Source organism: Neolamprologus brichardi, chromosome 22 (assembly GCF_056152115.1).
Source record: "Neolamprologus brichardi isolate AB-2024 chromosome 22, ASM5615211v1, whole genome shotgun sequence".
Classification (NCBI taxonomy): Eukaryota; Metazoa; Chordata; class Actinopteri; order Cichliformes; family Cichlidae; genus Neolamprologus; species Neolamprologus brichardi.
The window spans coordinates 18,663,020-18,686,394 of record NC_142124.1 but is presented as its reverse complement, the minus strand read 5'-3'; the positions used below and the strand labels follow the sequence as shown (position 1 = coordinate 18,686,394).

The 23,375-nt window shown below is 45.1% G+C and overlaps 2 protein-coding genes across 5 annotated transcripts in view; both read right to left on the bottom strand.

Moving 5' to 3' along the window:
* Window positions 1-3,439, bottom strand: part of sdc3 (syndecan 3) — a 41,297-nt gene extending 37,858 nt beyond the window's left edge. The window contains exon 1 of the mRNA XM_006787745.2: window positions 2,875-3,439. Within this exon, the coding sequence (XP_006787808.2) occupies window positions 2,875-2,928 (54 nt within the window). The 5' untranslated portion in view covers window positions 2,929-3,439. The remainder of the gene's footprint in view (window positions 1-2,874) is intronic.
* A 2,114-nt stretch (window positions 3,440-5,553) lies between these two features.
* Window positions 5,554-23,375, bottom strand: part of pum1 (pumilio RNA-binding family member 1) — a 29,197-nt gene continuing 11,375 nt past the window's right edge. The window contains exons 5-23 of one of the 4 annotated variants that reach the window (XM_035906433.2): window positions 22,699-22,804; window positions 20,389-20,582; window positions 20,010-20,182; window positions 19,651-19,915; window positions 19,472-19,565; window positions 18,950-19,048; window positions 18,658-18,800; window positions 18,275-18,413; window positions 18,052-18,186; window positions 17,358-17,657; window positions 14,759-15,001; window positions 13,736-14,030; window positions 11,941-12,070; window positions 11,609-11,743; window positions 10,807-10,944; window positions 10,027-10,152; window positions 9,702-9,823; window positions 9,050-9,242; window positions 5,554-7,403 (exon numbers count right to left, since the gene is read on the bottom strand). In XM_035906433.2, coding sequence (XP_035762326.1) covers window positions 7,272-7,403; window positions 9,050-9,242; window positions 9,702-9,823; window positions 10,027-10,152; window positions 10,807-10,944; window positions 11,609-11,743; window positions 11,941-12,070; window positions 13,736-14,030; window positions 14,759-15,001; window positions 17,358-17,657; window positions 18,052-18,186; window positions 18,275-18,413; window positions 18,658-18,800; window positions 18,950-19,048; window positions 19,472-19,565; window positions 19,651-19,915; window positions 20,010-20,182; window positions 20,389-20,582; window positions 22,699-22,804 — 3,162 coding nt within the window. In that variant the 3' untranslated portion in view covers window positions 5,554-7,271. The remainder of the gene's footprint in view (window positions 7,404-9,049; window positions 9,243-9,701; window positions 9,824-10,026; window positions 10,153-10,806; window positions 10,945-11,608; window positions 11,744-11,940; window positions 12,071-13,735; window positions 14,031-14,758; window positions 15,002-17,357; window positions 17,658-18,051; window positions 18,187-18,274; window positions 18,414-18,657; window positions 18,801-18,949; window positions 19,049-19,471; window positions 19,566-19,650; window positions 19,916-20,009; window positions 20,183-20,388; window positions 20,583-22,698; window positions 22,805-23,375) is intronic. The other 3 variants (XM_006787747.3, XM_035906434.2, XM_006787748.3) reach the window with 3 other exon arrangements.

The following is a 23,375-nucleotide window of genomic DNA, read 5'->3' as shown; positions in this document are numbered from 1 at the left end:
TCACTGTGTCCATGAATGCCGCTCCGGATATGAACCATGATCCTTTTCATTTCCTCTCTCCAGTGAAAGGTGGATACCATGCCCTCACCCATCCCTTAATACACACACACACACCTGAAATACTTCCTCCACCCTGTCTGTGTTTTCTACCTGCCACCTTGTGTGTGTGTGTGTGTGTGTTTGCGTGAGGGGGACTTTGTCCTCCAGGAGAGCGAGAAGGACCCACTTCCTGTGTCAGATTGCCTCTCACATTCCACACTCTCCCTCAATCCGCCGGCTTGGGCTATTTTTCCCCTCCTCCTTGATCCTTCTCTCTTTCTTCCTCTCTATGGGGGGCTTTGTCTGCTATCGGAGGCACAAAACACTGATTCATTCCACGAGTTGAACATGATCCTCAAGAACACGACGCCTTTCCGCCAAACACACACAAATACACCCGCACCATAAAACGCACTTGTTCAAGGAGAGAGAGGGCTGGCGAGAACAAGTTGTTGGCAGTGGAGATTCACTATTTTTGAGCCCACACACAGACAGATGGACAGTCAGGGCTCTCATGAAGGCAAATGGATGCACGCACACGCACACACACAGGCTATCCGTGGGACACAACAGATGTCTGTGGGAAAATCAGTCTCCCATGTAAAATAAAGACGGCCGGATATGATGTCACAGCTTTGACAACAGGAAATACCCACAGAGACAAAACACAGAGGAATCACTCAGAACACACACACACACACACACACACACACAGTCTCCTGGCTTCAAGCCAAGAAGCATCTGAGAAAAGAGCTCATCAGCGGATGCAGGCGACCACGGGTCATGCGCGCGTGCATTCAAAGCCCGGGGTTGCTTGAGGTTGAGTCTGTAATTATGACCCTCGACGGCAGCTGATCTATCAGTGCGCTCCTCACCACGGCGTATATTTACGTGTATGTGTGTCACACACCTGTCTCCATCTGCACACTTAAAGACAGATTAGGTCAGCTGGAGGCCAAGGATCTTTGGCAAGGACTGCAACCGACTGACCTACTAATCAGTGTTTATATCTGTGAGTGTGTGGTGTTGAAAACAGCTGCCAGAACTGGTGCAGCTTCACCGCAGAAACAGCAAAAGATGGTCCAAGCAAAGCAAGGGTGAATTAGACAAGAAAATGCATTAAGCAGCAACATTTGGGCCTTTTGTACAACAACATGGAAATAAAAACTGTGACTATGTATAAAAGTGGCTTAAAGCTGATGGATCTCTCTGAAGTAGAACTGGTTTCTCTGGTCTTCGTGGGCTGTTTAATTAATTGCCTGTGAGACAGCAGGTAGACCTGACACGCAGGTGCTGGTATGTGCATCAGATCGATACTAGTGCAATGGGACCGATACTATTTCTACCTCTATGTAGCCTGCTGAATTGTGTTAAATTGTTATTATTATTTCATTAGAAAACGTATTAAATATATGTGTTTAGTTATGCTAACTAATTATCATGGAAATTAAAACTCTGTGATTTAGTGATCATTAAAATGTGTTCCTATATCATTTTCTAAGTTGAAAGTGTCAATATCGGTATTGGTATCGGCAATACTGGCCCCGCATTTACTTGGTATCAGATCGATATCAGCATTTGCAGTATGGCACTAGTGAGAACAGCTCGGGACCTTTAACAGGAAGTAGCCATAAATTAAGGTATAAAACTGAAAGTGCAGATGAGCTAAAAATAAAACAGCAGGGGAGACGTGTTAAAGACCTCCAGCTTCTGAGTCTTGAAACTCAAAAGTAGATCTGCCTCTTGATTTGTGTTTTTGGCGCTATCCTCGTTTTCTCTCAATGATTCAGCGAGCTTCCTCCCTCTTCCTCCACCCCCTCCTGCTGCTTATGGGATAAATCTGGATTAATCGGTAACGGAAAGTGTGGGCGTGTTACGGGGGGCGCGTGAAGCTCGGCGTGGATAGTTCCGGAGAGGAGATAGGTGTGTGAGTGTGTGTGTGCGCGCGCACGCGTGTGTGCAGAGGAGGAGGGGGGAGGCTCGCGCATTCCCTAAACAGCTTGCCTCCTCGCGATTCCCGATGACATCATTCCATCCGAGCACTCGTTCGCGGACCGCATCGCCGTTAACTTTCCCGTTACCCCACCCACTTTGTGCCACAACCACATACCGCCGCGGGCTGTCTCTGTCACACACACACACACTTCTGCTTATAACCGGAGAATGCCCCCCAGTTGGATTCTGGCATCCGCACAATGAGGGCGCTGATATCTGGGAAGTAATGGAGCACCCCTGGACATCCAGTCACACACACACCTTCTCTGACTCTTCACACACACACACATCGTCCTGCAGCGCGAGTACCCGGTAATAAAGTCGTTAAAGCCGCAGTATGACTGGAGCCCCCAAATTAAGGGTAGGATGTTGAGCTGGTGACACAGACACCACAGAACGAGGCACCGCACTAACACCAGTAATCAAGCCCAATTAGAGATAACCCGCTAATTACCCCCCCCCCCCCCCCCCCCCTCCACACATGCACGCACACGCACCTCCTGACTCCAGGGGACACACAGGCCACAATAAATCCCGACATTGAGACACAAAGGCTGGTGTGTGTGTGTGTGTGTGTGTGTGTGTGAGCGTAAAGCAAAGGGAGAGGTGGGGAGGGGTGTGCAAGGGGGTAGCCGCCCCCCCTCCTTAAGAGGAGTCTGGGACGGCCAATACGGATCCTGGGTCGAGTGTAGGATTTCCTACCGATCACCGACGCGCCGCCACTGTCTCATTAACGATAGCGCACTCACTCACACACACATACACGTGTGCGCGCACCCCGACTCCCGTGTGCGCAACGAGAGCTCCCCGTTTAACAAAGGATGTAAGGCTCGTGCTTACCGTGGTGGCGTGAGCAAGCAGCGCCGTGAGCGCCAGCAGCCAAGGCAGCTCCATGGTCGGGGTGCGCGGGCACAGCCTCCCGGTGCCGCCGCCGATGCTGCTGCCTTTACCGGTGTAAAGGGGTGGGGGGTTCTGGGAGGTGGAGAGACCCCCAAAAAAAGAAAAAAAAAAGCTGCTGCTGGCTGTGCTGTCGCCGGCTCCTTGCTCTCGGTGCCTCGGTAGTCTGTCCAACTTCAGAGCGAGCCGCCCGTCTGTGCGACCATCCGTCCTTGTAGTCGGGCTTTTTAATCCAAGGCTTCACGCGCTCCTGCTGCTGGTTCCGGTCACCGCTGAAGCAGATTTCCACGATGCCTCCCGATCTGTCTGTTTCTGCGAGTTTTTGCGCTCGAAATCTGATAATTTACTACCAGAAGAAGCCAGACCTCGTCTCTCTCGCTCTCTTAATACACGCACGAGCTCTCTCTACCTCTCTCTCTCTCTCTCTGAACACACACACACTCTCAGGCTCTCTCTCTCTCTCTCCTCCCCCTCTCCGTTGAGGGCAGGATGTTCCGTATGGCGACGCTGGCCCGGGAGTTTGGCAGGAGGAGGGGTGTGTATATGTGTGCGTTAAAAGGAAGTGTAGGGGTTGGGGGGTGGATCTCCGCGTGCAAGGGCGAGGATGCCCCCTGCAGCTCGGTTAAGCACCCGCAGCCCCCCTAAAATAAAACAATAAGCAGCCTGTAAATTCACAAGCAGCGGACCGCGGTGTTGGTTTGGTTAACCGCTCACACACCTTTAACGGTCAACCGCGCTCCTGCGCCGTGATTGGCTCAGTCACACCTGCGCCTGTACGTAAGGGGGTTGATATCGCGCGATAACCCCCCCCCCTTCCCTCTCGGCTCTTGCAGTATGGTTAGCTGTTATTGCACCGCAGCAACCGGAGTGGAAACATTTAATGACCTGTCATATGCTCAAAGTTGTGTTCGCCACTTTTACAACCACCAGCGACGTCTGAAGGTGAACTTGAGCGTGCCTCCGTTTGGTTTCTTAGCTCCACCTGCCACTGCAGACCACGTGTTCCCTCCTTATCCCGAAATTAGCCTTGGGAAAATGTTGAATTGCATCTGATTGATTGCGAAAGACTATTAAGTAGGTTTTACCTACCTGTGATTAGTGGGATCAGAATGCTTTGTTAGGCGTATAAAATATGACTTTTTTTTTTTTAAAGAAAGCACTAATCTGATGTAGATTCTAGTAGTCTTGGGTGTGTTCTCCCACCATGTTCACAGTGAATACATGTTTAACATATTGTTAAAAGTATTCACTCATCTGCCTTAAGGCAGGGTAGGGTTTAATATGACATCGGCCCACCTTTTCCAGCTATAAGAGCTTCTGTTCTGGGAAGATTTTCCACAGGTTTTAGGAGTGTGTTAATGGGAATGTTGACCTTCTTCTAGATGTGTATTTGTGAGGTCAGACACTGATGTTGGACGAGAAGGCCCGGCTCATAGACTCCGCTCTAATTGGTGTTTTATCAGGTTGAGGTGAAGACTCAGTGCAGGCCAGTCAAGTTTTTCCACACTAAACGTGCTTATTCACGTCTTTATGGTCCTTGCTTTGTGCACCGGTCATGTTGGAACAGGAAGGGGCCATCCCCAAACTGTTCCTACAAAGTTGGGAGAATTAAATAGCTTGGTATGCTGAAGCATTAAGAGTTCCTTTCACTGGAACTAAGGGGCCAAGCCCAACTCCTGAAAAACTACTACATGTATGATAATGTAATTAACAGCCATTGTTACAGGTTTATAATGTATTTTTCTAATCTCATTTTATATGTATATTAATCATGTTTCTGAGTGTTTCTGAGTGTTCACCTAGAAACTTTACACTTGGCAACCGCCAAACCCTGATTCATCCGTCAGATTGTGAGACGGAGAAGGGTGATTCAGAGAATACATCTCCAGTCCTCTACAGTCCAGTCATGGCGTGCTTTACACCACTGTAATATTGTGCTTAGTGATGTAGCTGCTCAATCGTGGAAACCTATTCTGTGAAGCTCTCCAACCACCGTTTGGAGCTCCTAAGAGCGACCCATTCTTTCACAAATGTTTATAGAGCCAGTCTTCATGCCCAGGTGCTTGATTTTATACACCTGAATCCTACGATTTGAATGGGTGACTGAATACTCTTGACAATATATTGCAGTCTGTTTGAATGACAGCACTGGAGAACCACAAGATGGAGGTGTTCTTACTGAGGCCTGTTCAACACTGCAGTGCAGGCTGATTATCAGTAAATTAGGACTTCTTCTCCACTGACCGTAGGACGGTTTTCACTCATGCTCTTCCCATTGCGATCACACAATGAGCATAAACAGAGCAGGGAGTCAAAAATAATAGAGGCGGTTTTTGGTACACATTACTTAAATTGTTCCCGACTTCTTCCCATTCAGCACCGTTGGTTTGTCAGTCCTTGCGACGCCCTATTAAGGTGCCAGCCTCATTAATCAGCCACATTTATGGGAGAAAGTGGAGCATCAGGACCAAGCGCCCTGCTCCCCTCTCTTGACTCTTGCTGTGTAACTGCAGCTGTATCCATTCGGAAGACATCGAACACACACTATGGCACAGAGGATCCAGTTTCTCGATTCAACAAAACGAGAGTACCAGACACAGAATGAAGCACAGCGGAGGCGGGTAAATTTTCAAAGTTTTTTTTTTTTTGTTCAGTTTGGTTTCAAAATAAAGATCACACAATTGTTTAGAGACAATCTACAACAGGAGTTACAAAAAATAGTTGCCCAGGCAATAAGCATACACAGGTTCTGTTAACTATACACATATGGTTACAGGTGTGCTCGTAGTAAATATACACAAGGCTGCTCCAAATGTACACCGCGCTGTGGCGGGCGGCCTCTCTCTCACCCAAAAGGACATGGACAGTATGATACAGCACTTACAGCACTAGAGAAAATGCCAAAAAACACAAGAGTCTCCTCTGTACAATCCACGCGTTTACCCCTGAAAACAGTCATGGGTAACTGAGGAGTTTGGGGGGAGAAGGGGAAGGGGGGTTTAAATGAGTAAAAGTTATTTCCCCCACCCAGCCAGCGTACTCAAAACACATGACACATTTCATGGGGTAAAGCATTCCTATAAAAAGATCTTAAAAAAGGTCAAAAAGTCCCCCCCCTCCCCACCAAAACAACAAACAAACAAAAAACAAACCAGAAGACACCACTAATCTATCCGAACGTGTCCAATTGGGAGTCGGCGGGAGATCGACGTCTTTAAGTTAAGCAGTGACGAGATAAAGATAAAACCAAGCGTGGCGAATCTTTGTACAAGTACAACGCTGTATAGAAAGGGCTTTTCAAAACAAAATTTGATATTACAATTTACAATATACAACAACTCATATGTCACAACCAAGGAGGTGAGAATATACACTGAAATGCACAGTTTTTTTTTTCCTTTTTTTTCGTCCCCCAGAGTGAGATTTTTTTTCTTTTTTTTTCTTCTTCTCATACCAAAAAAGGGTGGTAAAGCACTTTTACATTACAAGGGTTTACAAATGTACAATTATACAGTCAGAAGTATGTGGTCACTACTAGGATACATTATAGATACAGATTCAACATCAAAAACCAGAAAAACTACAAAGTTTTATATATATATTTATATATATATGCAAAGGTCTACACCAAGTATACACGTTATATTTATAGAAGCAAGACCAGAAAACGAATCTCCCATGCTAAATGATCTGTCTGCTGGTTAGCTGATGGTGGCGCGCGCGCATGTGTGTGTCTGTGTGTGTGTCTGTCTATGATTCGGGGGACGTCAGACAAATTAAATACTCGTTCCATCTCATAGTGGTAAATAGCTAGAATGAGAGGAGGAGGAGGGGGCTCTAGGATTGTGTATGCAGCAGTAGCAAAAAGTGAAAGATTTATTTATCTTTTGAGTTTATCAGAAGCAAAAAAGGGAAAAAAAGAAGAAAAGGAGGAGTGGGGTGAGTAGAGTGGGTCTCACCTCTCCGTGTTCACCCCCACCCCCTCCTGCCACCGTCGCTGCCTTCCACTGCACCCAGTTTACAGACTGGAGTCCAGTGGGGGGAGGGGTGCCAAAAATCCAACCATAAAAAAAAAGAAAAAAACAAAACCCAACCCACCAACTAAGGCTGCCTGTAGCAACAGGCTCCTCCCGAAGGGTTGTCATGGAAACAGTGGTGGGAGGGGTACACGATGTCCTCTATGAGGATTCGGTGGGGTGAAGTGGGCATGATGCTTTCTGAAGGGTCAGACGAGGGGGTGGGTGGGGTAGACATGAAGGCATGAGGAAGGTGAGCTGAAGGGTGGGGAGGTGGTAGACATGATTTTGGGGTGGGGGAGGAGGAGGGGGAGGGGGTTCAGTTTACATGATGCCATTAGGAGGGCCGCAGAGAGGACCCAGGTCGACGCCGTTCTTCATGTAGTACTTCTCGAGCTTGGCGAGGATGTGTTTTCCATACGTGTACTTCCTCAGCGTGGAAATGTGAGGCCGGATCTGTGCACACACGCGCACACACACACACACGCGCACACACACACGCGCACACACACACGCGCGCACACACACACACACACACACACTTTAGTCAAAAATTGATACAAATCTGCTCCCATTACATGCATGCAGACCTCACATCAGTGACGAGGCTGACATTAACTGAGGTTGATAGATGCCATCTATCAACCGACTGAGCAAACATTACTAGAAGAGTTAATAAATAAAGGAATAAATAAAAGCCAGCTCTCTAAATTCGCCCTCTGATTTGCACTCACTTGACACTTTGTTAGACACATCTGTTCAAGTGCCAATCGCAAGGCTGAATAGATTTAGTCATGTAGACACAGCCAAGGCGAGCTGCTAAAGTTCAAAGTGAGCATCTAAATGGAGAATAAAAGTGATGTAAATGTTTGCTGGTGTTAGAAACTCATCTGCTGGCATCTCTAAAGTTTACAGAGAAATTATCCAGTGAGCAGCAGCTCTCTGCTGAAAGTGCTTTGTTGATGTCAGAGGTCAGAGGAGAATGGCCAGGCTGCTTTAAGCTGACAGGAAGGCAACAGTCACTCAAATAACCTCTTGTTACAACCAGGTATGCAGTAGAGCGCACTGTGTCAGTCCTGTCAAGTAAGAACGGGAAACTGAGGCTAGAGTTTGTACAAGCACATCAAAACTGGACAACAGAAGACTGGAAAAATGCCGCCTGGTCTGATGAGTCTCGATTTCATTCGAATGGTTGGGTCAGAATCTGGTGTAAACAACATGAAAGCACCAGCACTTGTTTATTCTACGCCACGAAGAATTAATGCAGCCCTGAAGGGGAAAAGGGGCCTAATATGGCACTCGTGAGATGTACCTAATGAAGTGTCCGGTGAGTGTACGCATTAATGCAAACTTCACTGAAATGTTCTTTCCCATTATGGATGGAGGTCAAGTTAACAGACATATTTGTACCTTAATAGCTTTAGAGGTAGTTGCTACTTGGACACAACAACAGAGTGCATTAGCTGGATGAGCTCTCATCAATCCAACCCGCCTGCACAGTTTTGCATTAGTGACGGCTGGTTTCATTATAGTTTTGTTCACATTAGTAATCCAATTTGCTTAAAAAAAAAATTCACACTGCTGAATTTAAGACTTTTTTTTTTTTAAGGATCCACTGAAAAGCTTCCCCAGGGTTTGACATCTCGAGCTGAAACAAATAGTCTCGGGTTTATAGGTTTTATAGCCGAGAACAGCTTCAATTTATTCACCTCTTATTCCTGTTCATGAGCTGAATTAAACCATCTTAAATCACTTTGAGCTTTGGGCTGTTTGGGGAATAAATGAATGTGCTGAACTTTACACCAACACCATAATAAAAATGACTATTTCCAACCTTTAAATCACAGATACTGCATTTGATTGCTCTAAAATTGAAATGTTCAATGATTATCCTTCAACTGTAACACAGACCAGCGCTCTAAACACCCGAAAACACCTCCTCATCCAGAAAATGTCAAAGCTATACAACAACAACAACAACATGCACACGACTTCCCCATAAGTGACTGCAGTAAACACTGAACAAAAGAGGATTACAATCACATCTTTTATCCCAACATTTAGACGGGACGCACGATGACCCCTCTGGCCCCTTTACCAACCTTATGCATTACGATTTTGCGCTGCGTTGGCTCAGCCACATCGATCATCTTCTGCACCACATAGTTGGCGTACTGGTCCTTCATCATGGTGTATAAGGCACTGTGGGGGCCCTCAGTCAGGCTGCACACTTCATCTATCAGTACGGCCCGTTCTGCCCGTGACGCATGGGTCACACACTTCTCAACCACATTGCTGGAGAAAGGAGGAGGAGGAAGGGGGGACAGTGTTAATAAAAGCCACAAGAATAGAGGAGTGAGAACACAAGCAAATGTTTTCCCACACCAACAAGCCTGTCTCTGCATATGAAGTACCTGTAACCCAATTTGATCATTTCTGGCCTGAATTTTAAACAACAGCAGGTGACTTAAAGCTTAAAGAAGCTCCAAAATCACATTAGATTATCTACTCTGTAATGTGTGCCTATGGTGTAAATATAAAGGCTGTACCATGTTTGGTTCATGATCAAAGTGTCTGAGTAACAGATGTTATCATAAATATCGTAACGTCCCCCAGGCACAGAAAAAGTTCCTTATCTGATTGCAGGTGTGAAGAAACCAAAGGAAAACCTCTCAAACAAAGATGGAGCTGACAACGTGCGCACGTGTGTGTGTGTGTGTGTGTGTGTGTGCGCGTGCGTGCGTTGGTGTTTACCTGGCAAACTTGTGCTGGCTGAGTCCCAGTACATTGCCTCTGATCTCAGCCACGATCTTACTCTTATCCTCGGCTCTGCCGTGCTCCAAAACGTGCTGGATCACGTAGTTGCCATATTGGTCCTAAATAAAACAAACCGCAGACACATTAACTAAAAACGTGAGAAGGACAGCTGGTGCCTCTGACGTCACATCAAACACAGCCAACTTCAGAAATCTGGAGGCTCCGAGAGGAGCTTTTTTCCCCTCTTTGAGCTAACTTGAAGTGTCGTTATCCTGAAAAATATAAAGTTGCAGTCAAAGACTGACAGCGCTGAGTGCCTCACCTGCACTAGCTGCTCTGTGTGCTGATGGAGCTCCTCCAATATGGGCAGCGTCTGCTCGGGGAGGCAGTGTTCGAGAATGCGCTGGATCACTCGGCAGCCGTAAGGGTGAGTGGAGAGGGCGAAGACCTGAGAGACGCGTGTAGTTGCACATTTTTAGTCATTCCGCTCACAATCGCATATCAATTCAAGCTCAGTGAGGTGAGATGAACTCAAACTGTTTTCACTTATGGTGTACAAAGCACCTGGAATTATCAGAGGCATACTTTCGCATACCCGGCCCACCCCTGCAGGGAAGGTGAAACACAGATTCCTGACATGCTTTCAGCTACACAAACAAATCTGAGCCACCGCGTACGAGACGTGCCGTTACACAACATGCAAATGCTCGAGAAGCAAAACACTCACACGGTGGTAACATTTACTGTCAGAGCGCCGAGTCGAGTCTCAAAACCGAGACCTTTCATGTGTAGACAACAAAAGGATGATGCACGAACACACACACAATCTTTATTTTAACACTTTATGCTAATGTAACATTTAGCTTGTAGGTAGGTAGAAGATGGCTGTCGCCACTGGGCTGAGGTTTCTGTTGCCAAGGCAACATACCCTGTCCCTGAGAAGAAAAAACAAAAAAAGGCCTGAGCATGTGTGTCTATGTGCTTTGGCGGCGACAATATGCTCGCTGCCTTCAGGCAGCAGCAGTGAGTGTGTGTGGATGTCAGCCATGCGCTGGCGTGCTACAGTGACTGAATGTGGAAATATTTTTTTGTGCAGACCGACCTGTCCCTTAAAGGCTTCGATGATGAAGTGCAGCGCGTGAGGCTGGACACATTCGATACACTTCTGCACCACATGGTTACCGTTCTGGTCCTTTACGCACTTCAGCACGTGGCCGTCCAGCTCCCGCACCATCTCGCTCTGCAGAGACGAAGAAGAAGAAGAGAGGGACAGAGGGGAGGCGGAGTGAGGAGAGGGACAGTAATTGTTTGTGAGAAATCAAATATTGCCTGATGGCATTTTTCAGCCTCTCCTTCATTTTTCATTGCGGCTCACAGCCAGACAAATAACACTGCGCTTTTAACAGATGCCCTGCAGGAATCTATTGGGGTCTATTAAGCAAAGATGGATAACTTACTTCCTCACATACACACAGAGAGACCCTATCCTAAAACACTGACTTCAAACTAAATTATTTCCTGTTGATATTCCTCTAGCTTTATCTGAATAGCACCAGTTTACATTTGCATATAAACTGTGGCATCTTTAGCTTCATTCAACGCTGATGATAGAGTGCATGCATACAAGGAGCCTGCTGTTTCACAAGAGAGCGCCAACATAAAAGCCCAGCGTACCTCTTCATCGATGCTGCATTCTGCTGTATAAATAGAAATGTGTTATCTATGAGCAATGTGCTCTCACTCACAGCTGAATTATCAGCACGTGGATAATAGATGTGCTAACAAATTGGGACACTAGGATATTTCCCCCTTTCCCCCCCCTTCAGCAGAAATCCAAGCGCAGCAGAGTTGTGACAGGATAGATTTATTTAGGGTCATGTTTACACGCTCACAAGTGTACTTACAATAACCTGCTGATCCGAGGGGATGAACTCCAGAGCTTTCTGAATGACCCTGCAGCCGTACATCTGCAGGGCCAGAGACAGCACGTGACCTCGGATTCTCTCAGCGAGAGCCAGCTTCTGGTCCAGGCTGCCAAACTGAAACGCACAAACAAAATGAGCCTCTAATCCTTTTGACAATATAGAACACCACACATGTAAGCAAAATCAGACAGGCTACAAAAGCTATTAAAGCTAGGCGTGGTTCTGAAGAATAATCGACTGAGACTTTCCCATAAATTTAACGTTGGCATTTCAAAGGCACACGCAGCACAGCATCAACTGCACACACACACCTCAAAGAACTTCTGGATGACGTAATTCCCAAAAACATCCACCATGAGCTGGTAGGCCGCCTGCAGGATCTCGCTGAAGACGAGCTGGCGCTCTGCTGAACTGGCTCGCTCCAATTTCAACTGGATAAACCTTTAAAAGAGAACGAGGATGAATAAAAGTATATCTTTTAAATTAAGTTCAACAAACATCTTTTGTTCTGTTTCCCCCCCCTTTTTCTTTTTCCTGTCTGCAATGTATACAAGCCTCATGAGAAAATACACAGACTCTTCTCATAAAATCAGCCAAGTGCATAAAGGGGATTTACAAAGTTTAGATGAAACTGGAGATGAAAACAAACACGTCAGAGCAATAAAGCGAGACAGATGTCCTGAGACAGAGAATTGAGAGAGAAGTGCTCCAGTTTCTTTAACCTGAGGGACAGTCGGAGTGGAGACGGTCCAAAGAGGGAGCTGAAGGAAGCGAGCAGCCTGTGAGGTGAAGAGATGGATGCCCGGCGAGGAGAGAGATAAAACAGACTGAGATGGTGGAAAGAAATTGTCTGGGACGTGCAGATCGGGCATGTTGATATGTTCACAGATGACTTCGGCAGAAAAGTCTGCACATGTCTGGACTGCGTCACAGTGTCGGGCAGGGATGGTTCAGTGACAACACTTTTCTGTCAGTATCAATGTTTAATATAGAGGTTACTGCATGCAATTAAAGAGCTTAATCGCAAACCTGTCCAGATTTGCAAAGTTATTTCATTTCGCCTTGATTATTGTAATTCATGATTTCTTTGTATGAGCAAATCATCCCTGGATCGCCTACAAATGAATGCTGCTATGAGATATCTCACAGGGTCCTCTAAAAAGGCCCAATTTTGTCTTCCTTACACTGGCTCCTCATAAAGTTTAGGATTCAATTTAAAAATCTGGTGATCACTTCATAGCACAACACGTTCAAATGTCTCCATACATCAGTGAACCACTACAATCATGTTGGCTGTACATAGATCCAGTGACCTAAGTTGACACGGTTAATACCTTTACTTTAAAAGAAGCTTAGGATGCCGTTTCAGACGTGGCTTTATTTATTTTAATCGATTTATACCATTTTAATTCTAAATACTTTGTATTGAAAAGCACTTTGTAAATTTTGCTCTTGAAAAGGACTCTTCAGTCACACATCAACTGTCAGTGATCAATATGTGAGAAATAAACCTGCCATGCAAGTACAATTATCGATGAGCACTGCTACAGCTCATCTGGCTGAGAAGGTGACCTCCCCCTGTGCTAAACCCACAACCTCGCCCCGATTCTCTCTCCACTCTTCATTGTCCTGTCTACTAGAAATTCTCTGTATAAGTTAATGTGTCTAAAGACAAACAGACTCAATGGCCTGATAAATTTGCAAGTTATTACTTGAAATTCAAGCACAAGCGATGATTTGGTGTGTTTAAACTGCTGGTAATACAAAATGAACAGTCTGGAGGCTTCAGAGTCTACAAACACCCACTGCGAACGATTAATTGCTAAAGCGGCTGGTATATTAATCGTGCAGCACATCATTAGTCGCAGCCACAGACACACTTTACTTGTTTCTACTTTTTCATTATAACTTAACTGGCACTAGTGGTACGCCTAAAAGTTGACGTTTCACAGTAGCACACCCTGTCACATACTTGTCGTGCACAGTGTGGTATCCTATTAACCTGCAGTTATTGGGGCCTCCAACTGACTGCCATTACTCATGGGACAGACTTTCAGGGTACTTCAAAGGTGTTATTTTATCCTGGAGGTAACTGCCCACACGTACCTGCTGCCGTGCTGATCCTGGCTGAACTCCATGATGTGGCCGGCGATGTCTCGGAGCTGCAGGTTGGGATAGCGGTTGTTCCTGAAGTCCTCGAGCAGGCGGCTCCGGCCTGATGGCATCACGTCCGACATGCCGTAACGTAGCCGTGATGATGGGAAGAGCTGGCTGCTGGGGGAAAAGAGGGAGGAGCCCGAGCTGGCGGCGTTGCGGTACTTGGCCTCGGCTCCTGGAGCTGCGGAGATGAAACGCCCACTGCCATTGGTCAGGCCTCCTGAGGCGTCAGAGAGAAAGGGGACTGTCACAAAGTCAAATTAAGAGAATATGACACACAAATAAGTAGAAATAGGTACTGCAACAGTAAAAGCAAGTTATACAATGAACATCATTCAGCCTGTCTGACACAGAATTAGCTGAAAATATATGGAATTAATCCTTAAAGTTGAGTAGTAGAGGATATTACTACTCAAAAACCTGTGTTCTTAGATAAACTCGTGTCTAGCTGAGCATGTCAGTGCACGCTCAAGTTTCCTTCCTTTGAAAAAAACAAAAAAGTCCTTTCTGATTGGTTGAATCTGTACAGAATGACAAATCTGATGCATGTGAATGAATATGCCACAGCTAGGTAATCCATCCGAGCCATAATGAAGCCTCGCCCTGGCTGTCAGTTTGTTTAATTATCATTTCATCAACACTGATTTGCATTAAAATTCACTCTGCCAACTGTCAATCACGCAAAACAAAACACTGCAACACAATTTATAATTAGTTCCTCAAAACATGCTGCCGTACAAATCTTCAGCTCCATTTGTTAGTTTGGAAAACTGAACGACAGCCGCTTCTCAATTAAGCCAGACACATCTTTTACTAGAATAAACTCTAAATGATGCATATTTGTTTACATTATTGTAAAGCTTTAAAAAAAAAGTTCTGGTAAGTTAAGTAAAGAAACCATCAACTGATAAAACATCATTATAAAAGGGCAGCACTCCTAATTAACCCAACATCCAGAGAAAAGATGCTTACCAAGATTGAGGTTGGATGAGGAGCTGTGATTGGACAGGGAGGGTGGAGGTGTGAGGGAATGGGAAGGCCCCTGGTTGGGTAAAGGCATGCCCACAGGGCCAGGGGATGGACTGAAGCCCAGGGTGCCGTTGTAAAATCCTCCATGACCAATCGGGGTGAGGCTGGAAGGTGTGCGTTTATACAAATCGCTGTTGCCTGTCAATGAGTCCCGTCTTGAGCCACTGCCACCACTCGAGTTGGCCACTAGAGGGAGACAAAGATATGAATTTAATCGGGTTATCTGTTTGTATTTATCAGTAACTGTTATTCAGTTTAACTACTCACAGCTACATTATACATTGGCAACAATGTTCCCTCTAATTTTTCATGTGTCTGAGCAAACACACAAACTCCCTGAGCGGTCCCTTGGACCACTGTGAGCAACAGCAGACGTGTGCACTGTGGTCATGCCAGCATCGAATCCATCCAAAGTTACATGGTTTATTAAAATAATCAAATTACAGCATTTACATTTATGTTAGATAGAGGTGGGAATCACCATACATCCCACGATACGATATTATTGCAGTTTTTAAAAATATTTTGCGATATTCCGATTCTGTACATAAAGGTAAACTTTATCAATATTCATTTTATCTAATATCAAAGTCTCACACTCAGTCTTTCTCTCACTGCAGTCAGTTTTATTGTTGACAAACTGAACGGTTTGTATTGCAGTCTAGTCCAACTTAACTGAATGCAACCATCTGGTACAATTATAGCTATTCTAAACTATGAAATTTATAAAAACTATGCAGCCCATTCAGCAACTGAAGAATTTGAAAGTAAATTAAAACAAAATATAATTTTACATTAAATAAAAAAGTTTTAAACTTAATTAAAATAAAACATGTCTTAAATTAAAATAAGTAAACTGTCATGTTTATTGCTGCCAAAAAAAAGTTAAACACATTTGGACAGTGAAGGAATGTCAGGATTCTTGCTCAGAAAAAGGATCAACATGCTCTGAAGTCAGAGCACAAAAACTTTTTTTGTAACAAAATATCGATTTCTGCTGTCCCTGTATCGATACATTATTAGCAAACAAAATATCACAATACTACACAGTATCGATTTTTTCCCCCACCCCTAAGGTTAGACTACTTTTAAATAACTGCTTTAGCCCACTTACAATGAAAATATAAAAAATCTTGTTCATGACCTGTTAACTAGTGTTCCAATAGTGTTAACACATGTTAACACTATTGGAAGTAAAAATAACTTGAACTCCAATTTTGAAAACAAAACTTTCTCTCTCTCTCTCCCTTTTTTTTTTTTTAAAATAAAGCTCTGACTTGTATTATGAGTATGAGTCTGCGGTCTGGGAGAGCGTCCTGTAACTCTCTGTCTGCAAAATACAGTCTATAATGACCAGTGTTGGGCAATTAATTATATAGTTACTTCTTTAAAAAAGTAACTGAGTTACGCAAACAACAACGTTTTTTGCAGCTGTTTACCTAAAAATGCAGCCAAGGCGTTTTTTAAATAAACATTTCAAACTATTTAGAGAACAATCAGCTGTTCTGCATCAAATTTGATGCCACACAAATTATTTGTGCCACTCCAAAAAATAATTTCTGTCCACTATAAAGGAGAACAACAGCCTGATACCTGCAGGCCTGACAACAGGAGATGTATCACTCCTGTAACACCTGTAACATTCAGCAGTCGCCTCATTGTTCTGACACACACAACAAAACTATTGACTACACTACACACTAACTACACAAGACAACACACTAACTTTAGACTCCAAACACGCTAAACGTCGCAAATCTCTCACATCTCAAAACACCGCTGTCACTCCTAAAACCCCCCCCCCCAAACAACTAAATTCCATGTTGCCATATTGTTCTTTGATTAATCGACATGCTACATTTTTCCACCAATAGGAAAGGGTGGGTTTTTTTTGGTTTTGTTTTTGCTCACAGGCTTTCGAACATTTTCCTTATGAAACACAGTTTTTACCGTTTCTTCCCACAGTAAGTATAAACAATGATAGTATTCAGGAAGAAAACCAAACATTGCATATATTTTTATCATATCTCTGGTTTTACGTGGCCTATCAACATAATTTAAACACTGGTATAAAGGCCACACTTTTTCCGTCAATTGTTCGTCTGTCCTGCTGACATCTCCAATGGTTGTACACGTTGTCATTAACGTGGCTTCATTCCACATCAGCCATGCCGCTTTGCTAGCTAAAACACCGGTGTCGGCACATAAGGACGCTGTCATAGCCTGTCAACAACGTTGATTAGCTGCGTATATACGAATGTGAATCGCATCATTGGCTGGACTATGGGATAAGGTGGCATCGTTCTAATCCCATACAGGAGCAGCCAGTCAATTACTGACTAACACTGCAAAACAGAATTGTTAAAAGTATTCATTTTAATTTCAATTCAGGTTAGATTTTTTTTCTATGCGCAACGCAGATTTTCTGTGCAATTGCGCACGCGCACAGCTTGGAGGGAACATTGATTGGTAAGTCACTTAGATTTATTTTAAAAGACCCCAAAAGAACCAAAGATATCGTGTGGAGAGAGTGCATTCCCACCTGCAGTGCCAAACCCTCCCAGCGTGGCCCCCAGAGTGGCACCGAGAGAGGATGAGGCTGGCTGGCTGAAGCCCAAGGAGGCAGACCCTGGTCCAGGCTGGGCAGAGCCTTGTGAGAACAGAGAGGAGCTCTGGGAAGAGGAGCTGAGGGACGAGGATCCGTAGAAGGAACTTCCTCCCAGAGCGCCACCGGGGCCACCCTGCTGCTGAGGCTGCTGGGATGTCATGGCACGGAAAGGACCGTTAGCCCCGCCACCAAGACCGCCATTGGCACCACCAGCAGAGGCTGCTGCAGCAGCAACTGGAGACGGGAAACAATCCAAGTCAATCATCTCATAAAGCAACAAAAAATGTATATTGTGTTAAGTAAACGCATCGTTGAAGATAATCGTAAGATTGATTTCTTTTACTTCCCTAACAATGCTTTCAATCACCTCCATCAGTGACGTAAACCTTGGTTTTTAAAACTCAGTAACCCTCCCTCATGGGAACTCCTTGTGCAAATCTAAGTCCAGACTTGAAAGTACATAGTCACAATCCCATAATTGCGTGCTCTGGTTAGATGGGACATTTGGAACATGCTGTTAAAGGCCACAATCTGTAATCTGCTGTTTTGTGTGCATGACAGTCTCGTTTATTGCAACAGAGGCAGGCCAGGCTTCTGACCACACGCACCAAGTGAGCTGCTAGTTTACCTGCTTGTGCTGCAGAAGGCGATATGATGACGGAGGCGGGGGCCATGAGGCGGACGGGGCCACTCCTGGCTCCCGTGTTGACCACCAGGGCCCCTGTCTGATCATAGTAGGCTGCGGGCGCCAATACTGGATACCCTGAGAAAGAAGATTTTGACATGTGTCTTTCATGTAGATGACAGGCGGCAGTAACGCATAACTGAGCTGTTTATAGTTTTGCACTCACCGGGTACTCCTGCTGCTAACCCCTGCCCGAAGGCGAGGGCTGAGTTGACTGCTGCTGCTGCCACCAGCTGGTCATTCTGCTGACCCTGTTGCCCTTGGCTAGGGGTCAAAGGTCGCTGACTTCCTCCAGCACGCATCACCTTTAGAAAGTAAGAAAAGCAAAATTCTGAATTTGATCTGTGTAGAATAAGAAACAAAGCTCAACAGCACAAATGGGAGAAGAACAAGTAGCAGTTCCCTGATTCGCTAATAATCATTTAATAATCAATGAAGAGGTCTTTGTCTAAATGCACTTTTTAACTGGAGTGAGAGACGAGCGCTCACAGAAATATTTTGAGCCGGTGGGAGCCCGTGTGTCAGTTTTTTGTCGGGCAGCCAACTGACCTGCTGTTGGTTCTGCTGGCCCTGGCCTGCTGCTTGCTGATTGGCTGAATTGTTGGCTGCAGCAGCCTGCTGCTGGAAAAGGTTGGCTGGATAGACACCCCAGGGGGTCACACCGTAGTACTGGGGGGGCATCACTGCTGGACCTAGACACAAACAGATACACAAAGTAGCTTTGAGATATGGCAACAGTGTCCATATTTATGGGTCAACATGGGAAAATTACATTTTTGTTTTGCATTTAACAGAAATCTAAATGGAGGTGACAGCGCGTCTAAAAAGAAGAACGTCTCACCAAGTGTAGCTGCTGCTGCTAGGCCCGCTGCGTATGGGTCTGTCCCTGGCGGCGCAGCACTGATGATGTAAGGATTGGGCACAAATGCTGGAGCCAGACCTGGAAAACACAAGGAGGGTAAAGGTGGACCAGGGCAAAAGGGCTTTAAATAATACATGAAGGAAAATCACAGGACTTGTTGTGAAGCTATGGCATAACGACTTAAGAGACTCGCAAGGATGTCATATTTACTAATCAAATCTCAATCTTTAAGGCATTATTTTATTTTAAACTGAAAGACAAACAATAAAAACAGCCAGTCTATACACCGAGCCAGGGGGTCAAGCTTTGCAAACATTAGTGGAAACCCTGTGCTACGAATACAAATATACAAGAAGAAGCAGCTGGCCAATCATCATGAAATGCACGTGACTGTTTGTTTTTGGGTAGTTCGGGAGCATCTGCAACACCGACACCATCAAAGATAATGTGTGCATGAAGCCATACAACCATCTGACATGCAGTTTAGACAGACACACTTACCAATGTGAGGCTGCTGTGCGGCTGCCAGTGCGTACTGCTGTTGCTGGGCTGCTGTTAACTGCTGCACTGCTAGGGCATTGTTTCTCTGAAACAGCTGCAAACAGCACGAAGAAAGGTGAACCATAGGTGAGCTGAGCGCTGTTAACACACTAAATAACTCCTCTGCCTGGTGAGCTTACCTGCTGCTGGTTAGTGTAATCAAATAAGCCCACAGTGGGTGCAGAGTCCATGGGCATCTGAGAATTGTAGTCAAACTGAAGCGGCTCCATCACCGACTCCATGGGGTCCATGGTAACACCACCTTGTTCCACGCCAGAAAAGTCCTCAGGAGGTTTGGGACCTCCACCACCTCCCAGGGGTGTCAAACCCTCAGGCCCTACGCCCCCGGGACCGCCCAGCAGATCACCCTCTGGGCCGGGAGCCGGCATGTTGCCCGGGGGGCGACTGCATGGAGCAGAGGTTCGGTTAATATCTAAAGGGTACCAATCATTTCTCTAAGGTGTGGGTGTGTGTCCTCTTGTGTCACGCAGATTCTTACCCAAACTCTTTGACGTCCACGTCGAGGCCGTTCTGTACAGGCAGCCCATTCGGGTTGATGACATCGCTGATCACGTCAGATTCACCTTCCGTTAGCTCTTTTAGTTTCTCTCCCTCAAACGTCGTCTTTGGCTTCTCCCTCTTTTCCTCCTCCACCTCTCCATCCCTCTGACCCTGTGTGACGGAGAGAAAATGATACAATGAGACCAGATGTACAGTGTTGCTCCTCTGCTCTACACACAGAGGAAGGCGCAGGAAGGACAAAGTGACACTGACAAAAACTACACGTTGTCAGTGGGAGAAAATGACACAATGGGCGTGTGTGGCAGTTACAGTTAGCATGATCAAGGAAACAGAAGTGTTTGAGTAATGACACTTACATAGGGTCCTTTTCGAAGACAGGAATCCAGTTTGTCAGCCGGTGAGGAGGACAGAACGTACTCTACCATGCTAACCCCGAGCCCTCCGCTCTCGGACCGTGGAGACATCACAGAGCCCACCCCGACTTCACCACCGCCATGGAAACCTTGCCCTGGCCGACGGGACACCATGATTGGCTGAGACACCGAGTGATCTGCCGTGAGAGGAACAGAGAACGACACGTTTACTCAGCAAACTGTGCAAGCAAAAAGTAACAGCTTTCAAAACAGATTGCTTGAAGATTTTTCAATAGAAATGATCATCCGGAGCAGTAACAACATGTTCAGCTGTTACAGATGTGCTGGGCAGAATAACAAAGCTCCTGATGTATTTGATAGCATTTCATAAGAAATTAGGATATCAGCAATATCAAATAATCTTAATCCACTTACACACAGTGCACAAAATCTGAGTAACTTAAACTCAACGTTGGGCCTGTGTAGGCACTATGGCTGATTTCAGTAACTTAATCAGTGCTGTTGGCAGCTTCTCACACACATACAGCAGAGCGCATGTAACCACATGCTGAAACAAGCACTGGCAAAGGGGAAGGTTCCAGTTTCATTACATACTGCACATCACTTTTATTTACCGTATTTTTCATTTTATTTATGTTCTGAGGAAGTTTTGGTGTTGCTAATAAATCTGATACAGCCATTCCCACACGTGCACCAGAACATTCCAAGACCTCTCGTAACAGAAATGTACGGGGAAAATGTTCTGATGCTGTCACATCGGACATTAGCCGGCTCATCCAACAGCTACTAGCTCCCTAAAACAAAGCCTGCATGACATCCATGCTGGATTGAGTAGATGTGTGAATAGCATGGCTAACAGTGAAGTACATTCACTGGTATAGCGTGCATAAATTCTGCCATGTGACATGTGAGAAAAATATCTGTAGAAATATTCCTGAGCTGATTCTACAGAAACTGAAGTGCATATGAGGAAACAGCTCAAAGTTTTAACTAATTCATCTCATTTCATTTACTCATCAGCTTTATCAAAAACATCAAATCAATGTGTTACAACTCAATTATTCATTGGATATTGTCTGAAAGCCTTTTCAGTTTTCACAGGACTCTACGCAGCCCTGTAAAAAGCTAAGCACACTATGATTAACAAGGTTGTAGCAGAAATAGCCCAAAGTCTCTCACACCGTTGTGGGAGGGGGGGTTTCACCCACACTTCAGTTCATTGAGGTTTGTGGGCATTTGTTTGTACCGCTCTCCTGAGGTCCTGTCACAGCATTTCAATCAGGCTGAGGTCTGAACTTTGGGCCATTGCAACGCCTTCATTCCTTTCCCCCACCTCACTCATTCTGTTGTAGAGTTACCTTTGTGGTTGGGATTACGGTCCTGTTGTTGCATTTTGTTTTTGCTGAACAGGCACTGTGCATTACAGCCAAACATCTACACTTTGATCCAGAAGTCTTGTGGTTTGTTCAGATGCAAATTTGCAAAGCTTTAGAGAGACTTTCTCCTGGCAGCCCTTCCAAATCATGCCAAACTTGTTCAGTCTTTTTCTGCTAACGTGACATGCTAACTGAGGCCTGCAAACCAAAATGTAGCGCTTGTTTGGGGTTTTTTTTAACTTTCTTTGAGCATTGTTGTGGTGGTGGTGGTAAGTGGGGGTGGGGAATTTGCTAGGATTGTGCAAACACACACGTGAATCCTCCAGACAAGCAAACTGCCAAAACTTGTTACTGATCTGTTAAGTGCATTTGAACAGCAGCACCCAGCTGTTCCTGACACACTTAATTCTCATGGAAGGTCTGTTTAGTTTTGTTTTTTTTTTCACAAGACTGCAAAGAGTAATGTGAAAAGCATTTTTACATGACTGTAATTCATAAAAAATTAGAATACAAAAGGATTTTTTCCCTTTTTTTCATGAACCAGTGAGTATTTAACACTCTAGAAATGAGCTAACACGCGTCAGCATTTTTTCCCGGTGCAGACATGATGTACGAGCGGCGCCAGATGACTTGTAAAAAGCCGGGATATTTCTTTCGTCATCCCGTCTACAGAAATAACCACACTGTGTTAATTTGATACAACAGGAATCTCAGATCTCGACATGATCTGGGAGAACACAAGAGATCTCACTCTGACGTCAACCTTTGAGTCTGGCAGGAAACTAAATATATATTTTCCAAACACCTGACAGTGATTGTTTTGGTCGTTTTTGTGCTTAAGTGGGGGGGAAAAATGCATTCACTCCAACCTTCTCCCTACAGCCATGGCACAAACAGATCCCAGGATGGCAAATACCTGAAGCCCCCCATGCACTGTCCCTCCACTGGTCCAGGAAGATCCCCTTTGGTCCATCCTTCCCAGAGTCATCTGTTTCCCAGAACTTCTTACCAGTTAGCAGCTGCTGCAGAGACACAAGACAATGAAGAAATGAAACAGGTGGCAAAAGAAATGATGAGGTTAAACAGATATTGCTGGCAGATGGGAGAACAGGCAAACTAAAACTCAATCCATACAGAACAGGAAGTTTGTACAAGCAGAGCTCTGAGTAGATGGCAAAGACTACAAATGGGCGAACTTTTTTTTTCTTTTTGTTGTTGCTGCAAACAGTCCGTTCTTGTGTTTCCAGCAACATCTGTACTTCGACCCTTGACTGAACCCCCCCCCCCCCCCGAAAAAACAAACAAGAACAGGTCATTCTAACTGGATGAGTCAATCAAAAAAAATAAACTGTTTCTGCAGCAACAAAAACTAGCGTAGAGGAACAAACAGGAGCTCGATGTTCCTGCTGGGAACAGCTTCATGCTTGGATTCAAAAGAAATTCTTGCACCTTATCAGCAGTTCAGTTGTTTATCTTCATCTCTCCTCGGTTTTTATTACACCCAGTGATAGTTTTCTTTTTTTCACAGTAAAAAAAACTTTTAAAGCTAATCTGATGTGTATCTTCTGGCTAGAGGGGGCAAAAAAAATCCAT